The following is an 11361-nucleotide window of genomic DNA, read 5'->3' as shown; positions in this document are numbered from 1 at the left end:
CAAGAAAACTAATTGGGAGTAAGGTCCTTGGAGGGATCATATTTGAGCAGAGACTTGAATGAAACAAGGGCGTGAGGCTCGGACGAGCTCATTTAGTGGATGAGCATTTCAGGCAGAGGGGATAGTAGATGCGAAGTCCTGAGGCATGGGAGAGCTTGACATGTATGAGGAACCACAGACAGCCTTTCGTGGCTAGAGCAACATGATTGAGGGAAGGAGTGAATGGAAGGAAATGAAGTCACAGAGCCAAAGGCTAGACATATAGGGCTTTGTACATCCTGTAAGGGCAACAGATTTTTAGTACAAGTGGCTCATAGAACCTAAAAAAGGAGCTGAAGATGGAGTGGCACATTGGCATTGGATCCTAGAGAACCTTGTGAATCCAGTTAAAAACGCTTGGACTTTCTAACAATGGCTGTGGGGTGTTGAACCACCAGCAGCGCCTGAGGTGAGCAGGGAAGTGGCAGCTACAGAAACTTCCCCAGGACCAAGCACAAGCTGCCCTGAGGAAAGGCTCAGGAGCCAGACCAAAAGTCTGAACTCAGCAGTCTCCAGCCTCACAAGGACCAGCACCCAAACCAAGGAGCTGAGCAGTGAATTGTCACCCTCAGCACCCCACCTCACGGGGTCCCACCCTGGTGACTTTTTGCATACTGCTTCCTCTGCGTTATCCTGCCCCTTCTCTGCCTTTCCTTGCTTGTCTAACTCCCACTCATTTCCTAGACTCCACTCCATCCTCTCCTCCTCTGGGCTGTCCTTCATGCTCCCCCAGCTGGGCTAGCCCCCACAGCCCTCTGGGCTTCCTGCTGGCATGGGACCTCTTGCATCCCCGGCCCCCGCATTCTTGCAGGGCCAGAACCACGTGTGATTCATCTCTGTATCTCTGGCACCTGGCACGGGGCCTGGCACAGGAGCTCCCTGGGGGCTTCGCTCATTTCCCAAGTGAAGGGGTAGCAGCCCTGATTGCCTTCATGGAAGAGAGGTGTCCTTCTGCTAATCTGCATCACATCCCCTGCCTGTCACGACCCCCAATAACTGCGTTCTGCCATCTCTCATTTCTGCGGTGTGGTTTTTGAAGCCTACCCTTTCTCTCCGTCCATTCTCTTCACCCTAAAGGCATGTATAGTTCAGAAGAGATTCATTGAGTGAACTCTTTAGATCTTCCTCCATCTCAAGGAAGAGAAAAAGCAAAAAAAGCCTCTCCTTATTGCTTTCCATTCTGTCGTTCATTTACTTTCCGAAGACACCTTGTCAAGCTGAAGATTATATCTTTAAGCCGTGTTTTTACATCCACTACCTATAAAGCCTTAGATTATAGGTCTCGTGAAAGGACCTGAGGGAGAATACATTTGACGAGCTTTATGCCCTTTGCTTGGCAAGAGCCAGGCGTTCTTGAAGAAGGAAAGGCGCTGATCTGGGGAAGGGTTGCTGCTTCTGAAACTGCCCCTGCCACTGTACTGTGATTTCTGAAACTGCTGGGGAGGCAGCTGGGAGGCGGCGTCCTTGGGGGAGCTGGGGCAGACGCTGGCCTTGGTTCCCTGGCTCCGGGGACAGGAAGACAACGGCATGGCTCAGCTGGTCGTTTGGGCTCACAGGTGATCCGGGCAGTTGCTTAACCCCAACGTTCTCACCTCCCGCCTAGAGGACTAGATTCACCCCTAAAGGAGTTTCCTCGCCTCTCCCCTGCAGCCCACACGCCATCCTGCAGGTCCCTGCACTAGTAGCCAGCATAGAGCGAAGGCGGGGAGCCTGGGCTTGATGGACTGCATTCAAACCCTGGCCGACCGTGAGGCTCCACCTTGCCAAGGCTCAGTGTCCTTAGCCATGACGTGGGACTCGTAAAGGGAACCTGAAGAGGTCCTTGATAAGGCTGAATGAGATAGCACAGGTAAACCCTACTGTGGCTGCCCTTTTATTACACACCTGTTCCCATGAACCCGTGATGACTCTCCTCACTCAAGGGTTCTCAGCCTTGGCTGCCTTCTTCTTTCTTGTTTTATTGAAGTATAGTTGGTAACAGCTTTAAAACTCCTGCTGTCTGGCTCGTACCTCCAGACATTTGGATTTCACGGGTCTGGGGTGCAGCCTCTGGACGTCAAGGTTTTCAAAACCCTCCAACCGATTCTACTCTGCAACTGAGTTTGAGAATTACCACTTTCATGAAGACCAAGCTAGAATGTCCTCTGTAAATTGCGCACTCGGCCTCCGTCAGTTACTAGCATGTAACTGTTGCTCTCTAGTAAATAATGAATGGAAATTAATTACTAACGTAAATTAACTTCAAAAGGAAAAAGCAAATAAATGACAGGATAAAAGCAATAAAGGAGTCTTCTTCTTTCAGATGGTAGATCTAATGAGTTCAGAAATGAAACTTCCAAACTATGTTTTAATTAATAACAGTAACAATAGTAATAATAAGGGTGATGCTAATAATTCCATGTGCAACAAGGCACTGTGCTGTTTTATATGACATATTTACTTTCACCTTCTTCCCCACTCTCCATTCCCAACATGTGCACTTGCACATGCCCCCAAGGTTCTTTCTCACCTTCAAATTCTGTTACATGCTGAATTTCTGTCTTAAAGGCTTCCTCCCTCTTTGCCTAGTTTATGATCCTTCGAGGTCTGGGTCAAGCCCCATTCCATATATAAAATACACACACACAAGGTAAGGTAAATCTCTCTCCCACCTGGTCTCCTTTGGCACTTACTTCGGCATTAACTCAGCAATTAATTCCCTGTGTCCCTAAAACCCCTTCTAATTGTTTCATGTATATATGTCTTATGATTACCGTAAAAAGATTGAGGATTCTGGAAAGATAGGGAACACCAATATATATCAATCAACAGATTTTTTTTTTGTCCCTACTGGAAATGCACATTCCACCACCAAGGAGTCACCAACCTATAGGAGAAACTTAGAGGTAAACAGAAAAGTCAGTGCAACATAACACATTCTCTATCTGAGGCATGACTGGAGTGCTGTGGGGATACTGAGGCAGGCTGGTGTGATTGGCTCTCCCACAGGTGGCAGGGAAGGTATACTGATCAGCATTGGTTGGCCCCTCCAGATCCATGCTCCAGTCTGGAGAGCTGACCAATCTGGACCACATGTTTGAACTGACTCTTGAGTTTGGTCCCTCACTTCATCCAAGGATGCTTGTTAGGTCCCTCCCAGTTCCAGGCACAGCACTGGCCTCTTCAGATACAGTGCTGAACCAAACAAAGCTGATCTCTCACGATTACCATCTCAGGGGAGACAGGTCATAAATAGTCACAGGACGTATGGCAGCAAATATAGAATTATTAACAGTGAAAAATGCAACAAAGGAAAAGGATAGTGTGAGATGGTAACTGGGGGAAATGTGTTATTTGTGGTAAGAACTTAGCCAAGGGAGATTAAGTGAAGGAAAAAAGGAAAATACTGTTGAATCCAGGTGAAGGAAAATTGAAGGAATTCAAGTCAGTCTTCATTTTTTCTCATTATTTCAGTGTGCCTGCTTATTTTACCATCTAGTAATGGTTCTATGAATGAACAAATATTGTACTCAAAGAACTGAAATAATTCTCATCATGCTTTGTTTTATTGGCCATTGACTGTTTCAACAGCATCTGCTTGCCTCATACCTCTAACATCCTATAAATCCCTCTAAGGCATGGATTGAGATTTCTCTCTTGGTTTTTTGGTTTTTTGGATGATCTGAGATGCTGTAAGCAGGACCAAGCCCCTAGTTAACACCCTGCACCCAGTTGTTGAACGTCTAGAATAATAGGACAGTTAGTTCGTTGTAGATGGCGCAGGCCGGTCCTGGGCCCAGGAGTTGGCAGGACAGAGAAGAAGTCCATGTCGATTTGCATTTTCCCTCAGCTGAGAGAAGTCTTTAGCCAGTGGTCGGTGCAGGGGGTGACATCCACGGCATCGGTGCCCAGAGGCTGTCAGCAAGCCCGGGTCTGCACTTTAGACCCTGGACATGAGGCGCCTCCGTTCTGGGGTGCAGGGTTATTGCACTCTCTCCTCCTTTCCTGGGTGCCTGCTCTGCAAGCAGACCAGGAGCTCCAGCAGCTCCAGCGACCATCTGCCTTGGCTCCTGCACAGATAATTTCCCAAGGGAGGAGAAGGTTAGCATACAAGAAGCAGCTCAGACTAGCAGGAGGGAGGCCCATCCCATTGCCCTGGAGTGGTCCACAATCTCTCCTTGAGGAAATGCCTGGTGTAGCCAACCAAGACCTCTGTGCTCGCCGCCTTGCTCTTAATTTGAAATTCTGGATGGAGTGAGAAGAGGCCACTGAGAGCCCATCTCATGAGATTGGAATGCGCAGTTCCACGGAAGAGAGATAGCAGAGTAATGCGGGAAGGCACGCTCCTCTGGAAGAATGACACAGAGCCACTGGAGGGTGTGAAGAGCAGGGAGCATGACCCAGCCCAGGATTCACAGACAAGGGCCAGCCTGACAGCCCTGTCAAGAGGCTTGCTGGGCTTTTGTGAGGGTTTGCAAATCAGACCCCTCCGACTCTGACAGTGGGGCCACAGTGAGTGACAGAGTCTCTGCACAGAGCATGAGAACATAGGCACTGATCACGGGTTGCTTCTGGAAAGCCAACTCATGCAGCCCCCTGGCCTGGGGCTGCTGCGTCCTACTGGCTCTGTGCCTTGGGCCCGACCCTCTCTCAGCCCGAGTTTTCACCTCTGTAAATGAAATGGCTGGACTAATCTGGTGGGGTTTTTCCATCATTTTTTTTCATTATTGTTTTTTTCCCCCTTAAATGAAATTTTATACGAACCTCAATATGGCAGCCAGATGAAAGTCAGGCTGTTTTATTTGAAGCTAGGGTGTCTGTCACGTTTGCCCTGCTCCCCTGGGGCAGCTCCTAAGACCACAAGTTTCTTCAGATCCCAGTGTGAATATCACTGGATTAGATGATCTTCAGGTCCCTTTGAGCTCTGTAATTATACTCCCTGGTGGGACAGCCACAGCGGGCTTCCCTGTCTCTATTTTTCTCACTTCCATGACTTGGTCCCCATAGGCAAAGGTTTGCAGGGAAAATCCTTAGGGATCAATGTCAGTGGGTCTCCATGGTAGCTGACTGCCCAGTCTTAGATTTCCTTACCAAATTAATCTTTGTCAGGCTGAGCTTCAGTCTGATGTCCCCAAGGCTACCTGATGTCCACACAGTGCTTGTAACAAGGTTAATGGAATACCGGTGTGCTGCCTGCAATTGACTGATGTAATCTTGCAGGAGAAACAGGCTGTGAGGAGGAGGACCCATTCTCTGTGCCCTGCCACCACCCCCAGATCCTTGGCATCATGTCCCCCTTCCCCAGGGCCCATTGTTGTGTACATCCGACTCAGCATGGCTGCAACTGAACCTAGCATTGGACCATTGAAGAGGCATAACTAGGTAACCCACACTCCCTATTCCTTTCTACCTCTGTAGTTTTGTCCAGGGATCCAAGGGATCCAAGCAAGTCACTGGTACTGCGGGCCCATGCCATAAGTATAATTAGTAAGGCAGGGCTCTTTAAGTCAGGTTGGCTGATAAGCATGGACTGGGACATACCTTCCCTTCCCACTCCCCAAAATAATAGTCAGTGCAATCATCTCAGACTCTCTGCCCTCATTTCTGAAATTTCCTGACTCTTAGGATGTACATCAGTAGAATGTAAGTTAAGAGCTTGGGTCCTACCATGGGTCCAACCCCCTGGGTCCAATCCTGGCTCTGACACTCCGCAGCTGGATGACTTTGAGCAAAGGTGTGTCACCTTCCTCCTATCCCAATTCCTCATCTGTGAATTGGGGCTAATAACAGTACTTACAACATTCTTGGGGGAAGAGACGAGTTCATGCCCAGGGGGTGTTGAGATAGTGCCTGGCACAGAATAAGGGTTAGTTATTCTTTCTGTTCAATGACCTTTGGTCCCTTTGGAAAAGCTGCCTAGCCGATGAGGTGCATGAGGGCTAAAACCCAGTCCACACTCTGCTTGAAAGTCAAGAAAACCCAGGGCCCAGGAGCTGGCCTGTATCAGCCCCGAGAAGTTTCTTTGTTTCTCTCCGTTTACCCACCCATCAGGCAGTGTCTTTTTTCAGTTTCCATGAGGAAACTGTGCCAATCTTTGACCTGGAAATGAGTCTACTTGTTTTTTATTCTCTGCATCCTCATTCATAAGGACCCTGGGATTCACTCACCATCTTGGCTCAGCCCTCTCAGAATTCCTCCTACAGGATACAAGGCAGCTTGTCAGGATTTAATTTGCACTCCCTTCAGCCAGCAAAGGAGGGATTTAGATGAGGCACCAAACCAAGATTGACCCTCTACCAGGAGAGCAATCTCTTCCTCTTACATATTATAATAGAGCCTGCCACGTGTGTTAGCTAGGGTCACATCAACACAACCTGTGAGGAAGGTACTGATACTATCCCTATTTTTCAGGGGATTCTCAGATGAAAATTGGCAACACTGGTATTCAGAGGCCTATCTGCCACCAGAGGTCTGCCATCTTGCTTCCCGTCGAGAACTACTCCCCCAGTGAGGAAATTATAACCTGCCATCAGCTCATTTTCAAACCAGGCTCCCACCCCATCTACCATGGGCATCCGCAGTTCGTTTTATGGACCTAAGAGTAGTACCTTAGATGTACCTATCCAGACTTTCTTTTTTTTTGCCTTTACATTATCTTCTTTGCACTGGCCTGTTGAGACCGATTTATACATTGATTTGGCAGCCCATGTGTTTTTGCCATCATTCCATGTACAATATAAGCTTTGTATGGGCAGAAAACTGAAATCATAAGGATTTGGGCTAAATTCTTGGGCTAGAGATTCTCGAAGCTCAGAGGAAACTTAAATGAGCGAGATGAGCCCCAGAAAAAAGAAATGGTTCACCAGTGTCTCACAGGAAGTTAGTGAAGTAGTTGGGACTCACGTCCAGGTCCTCATCTGTGAGGGATATGGATTTCTAATCCTTGTTTGAGAGCTTTCTTCCCCGGGACCAGTTAGTTCATGCTGTACCACGATACACTGAAACCTGACTTGCCCCAGCCCTTTTGAGTTTTGGCCATAGCTCCTTGCACTATAATGCCACCTATTTAACTCTTGTCATGAGTTGAATTGTGTGCCCCCAAAGATACGTTCAAGTCCAAACTCCCATCACCTCTAAATGTGACCTTGTTTGGAAATAGGGTCTTTGCAGTTTATATCATATTAAAATGAGGTCATGATGGATTAGGGTGGGTCCTAATCCAACGACTAGCTTTCTTATAAGAAGAGAAAACAGAGATGTATAGCGGGGAACACCATGTGAAAATAGAGATTGGAATGACACATCTACATACAAGCCAAGGAATGCCAGGGATCACCAACAACCACCAGAAGCTAGGAGAGAGGCATAGAACAGATCTACCTTCAGAGCCTCTGGAAGAAACCAACCTGGCCAATACACCTGAATTTTGGACTTCTAACTTACAGAAGTGTCAGACAATACATTTCTGTTGCTTTAAGCCACCCAACTTGTGGTAATTTGTTATGGTAACCCTAGGAAACTAACATATCCCTCCAGAAATGAATCCTACTGTCCATACACACCTTGGCAAACAACAGATCTCATTCGAGAGAGGGTCTTGATAGCAGGGAGAAAGCAGAAGAACCATTACAGTGGAGAGAGGGCATCAGCCATAAAGCAAGAGGTCACAGGAGGAAGAGGCGGGGAACCCAAAGGTCCTTTCTGTGCTGGCCCCTCTAAGGGGGGCCGGGCTTGCAACTGAGTAAGGATGCATGGGCCTTACCATCTTGCTCCATTTGCTCACAGGCAAGGCCCTTGCGACCCAGGGGGCACTGACACCTGCAGCTGGTGCCCTCGAGGATGGGCTCCCCATTGTTGAAGCAGGGCCCACAGCGGCAGGCGTTGAATTCCATCAGGTACTGGTCCAAGGCCCGGTGCAGGTTCTGGCGTTTGGTCTCCAGGGGCCCCAGGGTCGTATGCCTCAACACCTCATGGATGGGCTGCATCTGTGGGTGCAGAAAGAACAGAGAACACCTCCCTGGGCCTCCAGCTTCCCAGAGCCCAAGAACTGGCCATCAAGCCTCTGGAAGGCCTGCTACGTGCCCGGCACAGAACTAGACACTCAACTCTACCCCACTCCATCAGATCCTTACCACCATTCAACTCCGGAGTGGCTACCCACAGCCACTCGACTCCAGAGACTGCGAGTGTTTGAGTGACTCAGTCAGGATCACATAATTAAGTGAAAGAGCCACTCTGTACGCGGGCCTGCTTAGCTCTGAAAGCTGTGGTCCCCCAATCCCAGAGGAAGAGAGCTCAGTAGCAATCTATGTCAACTCATCTGCCCCCCTCCAGCCCTTTTAGGAGGCAGGAAGAGGGTCAAGTATTATGGGTATTTATGTGTGGTTTGGGGGGGGTTGTTTTTTTTGATTGCTAAGCTTCAATGCAGGAATTATTAAAGACCTTATAGGTGGTCATGTCAGCAGGTGTTGAACACTCCTATTGGTATCAGTGTGGACAGGTGTGTGGGGGGGTCATTTGCATTTGAGGCCACCGCCCATTCCAGGAATGACTATAACCCAGGGTTTCCCAACCTCAGCATGACTGCATTTCCAGCTGGAGAATTCTTTGTTGGTGGGGGAGGGCAGTCCTGTGCATTATAGGATGTTTAGAAGTATCTCTGGCCTCTACCCACTAGATGCTGATAAGAACTTCTGGTTGGGAAAACCGAAACTGTCTCCTGACATTGCCACATGTCCCCCAGGGGGCGAAATCGATCCTTGGTTGGGAAATAGACGTGGTAGAGAGCACTGAATCTGGAACCAGAAAATCTGGCTTCGGATCTCAGCCCTACTAGTTCCAGCTGTGTCATCTGTCAGTTTAGACGGGGAGCCTGCCTTCTTCATCTCTAAAATGAGAACAATCCTCTTACCTTACTGTGAGAATGAAAGCTGATAGATGGGAGAGGCCTATCACAGAGTAAAAGTTCAGTAAATGCTGCTCCTGTCCTAGTTCTGTGGTCTTTCCTGTCTGTCTCTAAACCTCAGCCTCATTTTCTATAAGATGGGAATAATAACCTACTTCCTAGAATTCTTATGAGGATCTAAAGAAGTAATGAATGAGAGCTACCATTGCAGAAGGGAAGAACAATATAAAGTAAAGCACCATTTTTATTAGTTAGATGTGATGATAGGGGGAAAAAGCCGAAATTCTTCAAATTGCATGTACATATGGTTGTGGTTGGCATGCTTTTAACACTATATATTTTAACACACAATTGTCACAGGGCAATTCAGAGATAGGACTGAGCCTCACTTCTCCGGAATCATAAGTCAATAGAGGGCACTCACAGTAGCCTTGAGTGGGTTCCTGGAAATGTGTACAGAAAGGCCCCTTGACAGACAGACCTTGGTTTGTGGTCACAGGTTGCAACGGAGGTCACCAGCCTGGTCATTTCAGGACTGGCTGGGCTGCCAGACAGGGGCAGATGACCACTTACTGGAAGTTCAGAAAATTTGGCCCCATTGTTAGGAAGTCAGTGCAGGATGCGCTGCCCTGTGACCCTGGTTAAAGATGACTCTTAATTCCAGGGAAGGTTGGGACTATTGGGCAACTTCCCTGTGACCTTCCGGTGGGGCTCAGCACTCACTCCCCTGCCTCTCACTCCTCACTCCCAGAATCCACAGCAAGTGGAAAGGGAGCATTCCTTGGGAAGGGCAGATAGGGACTTAAAGGAGGGGGGAGGGGTGGAGAAAAAGAATCTTAGAGCTTGAAAAGATGTTGGCCATGGTTTTGTTCCCATTTTATAGATAAGAAAACAGATTCAGAGAAGGCAAGTGGTATGATATTAGCAACATGATATAACCTAACACATAATATATAACATAGCACAGCATCAGAACATAACATGATTCCTATATTAACTCTGTCTAAGTACCTGCCATAAATCAGTACTGCTAAGCTATGGGGACATGTAAGTGAGTAAGACGTTGTCTCCACTCTGAGTGTCGGGTTCCAAATAACCCCCTGGCTGTACTCCTTGCCCATTGTCTGTCTGTCTCTCTCTCCCCAGCCCTTCAATTCATTCTTCATATATCTGTAAGCATCCTCTTTTTAAAACACAGCTCTAGCTGTGTCACCTTCCTGCTGTGTAACCTGCCAGCACCTTAATGCATCGAATCCAGACCTCTCAGGGGGAAGTCTGTGATGTGAAGAGATCATGGGTATTAGAATCTATCAGACAGAGCTCAAGTTGGGCTCTGCCACTTACCAGCTACGGTATTTGGCCAGCTTACTTAGCTTCCATCAGTCTGTTTCTTCAACTGACATTCACTAAGTACCCACTACTCTCTCCCTAACCTTATGAAGTAACATTTTATTATCCCCATGTTATAGGCTGGGAAACTAGGGCTCAGAAAATAAAGTAACTTATCCAAGGTTATACACTGAAAAGGTGGCGAGCCATGATCCAAATGATATCTTTCTCACCCCAAACGTAGGCTCTCTTTCCACAAAGATAGTATTTGGTCTTCTCCAAATCATTAATATCAGACTTCCCCTTAGAAGCTTTGCTCAAGGCAAACACAAAGTTCACCTCTTGCCCATGAAAGTTTATATATTGCCCCTGATATCAATTTTACACTTTTTGCCCAAATGACTAATAGCTTGATGATAGCAATTTTCAGGCCCTACGTGAATTACAGGTGCATGAAAATGGTCCCTTACTTATTGGAGAAGAAATGAAATCAGGGTTAATCCATCTGACCTCTTTCTTCATAGAGAGCAGGGCATTATAATAGACTTTTGGGTTCAACTGGTTGGTATATATTTTAAGAAGAGGAATGTATCCATACCTGGGATTTTAAATATATGTAGAAAATGGATAAGAGTCAAGAGAAAATGGGCAAGAAAACAATATTTTATTTAAAAGCCCAAAATACAGTTCTTTCCTAAATGGACTACCCTTGCCTATGAATAGAAATAGTTAGACGACTGGTAGAGCAATCCATTTCCTTTGCACTTTGAGTACAATCTTACTGCCTTTGTGAGGTTAGGGATTTAGGGCAGAGTTTCTCAACTTCAGCACTATTGACGTTTGGGGTCAGACATTTCTTTGTTGTGGGGGCTGTCCTGTGTGTTGGGAGATGTTTAGCAGCATCCCTGGTCTCTGCTCAGTAGATGCCAATAGCACCTTCCTACCTGTGACAACTCAGAACGTCTCCAGATGCTGCCAGATTTCCCCTGGGGAGCAAAGTACCTGCCCCCCTTCCCCCATGGCTGAGAACCATGGCTTCAAGGAAGGTGCCAGGGTAGAGGGAAGTGAGAACTGGTTATGAAGTCTGAAGGTCTGAAATCCAGGCAGCT

General features: G+C 47.4%; 1 protein-coding gene across 2 annotated transcripts in view; it reads right to left on the bottom strand.

Moving 5' to 3' along the window:
- Nucleotides 1-3562: 3562 nt before the first annotated feature.
- Nucleotides 3563-11361, bottom strand: part of C8A (complement C8 alpha chain) — a 62475-nt gene continuing 54676 nt past the window's right edge. For both annotated transcript variants that reach the window (XM_006737906.3, XM_031033065.2), the window contains 2 exons: nt 7781-8003; nt 3563-4088 (listed from right to left, as the gene is read on the bottom strand). In XM_006737906.3, the coding sequence (XP_006737969.2) occupies nt 3937-4088; nt 7781-8003 (375 nt within the window). In that variant the 3' untranslated portion in view covers nt 3563-3936. The remainder of the gene's footprint in view (nt 4089-7780; nt 8004-11361) is intronic.

This window comes from Leptonychotes weddellii, chromosome 4 (genome assembly GCF_054177405.1).
Source record: "Leptonychotes weddellii isolate Sample4059 chromosome 4, ASM5417740v2, whole genome shotgun sequence".
NCBI lineage: Eukaryota > Metazoa > Chordata > Mammalia > Carnivora > Phocidae > Leptonychotes > Leptonychotes weddellii.
The sequence above is the reverse complement of the archived record's forward strand: the minus strand, read 5'-3'. Positions and strand labels throughout refer to the sequence as shown.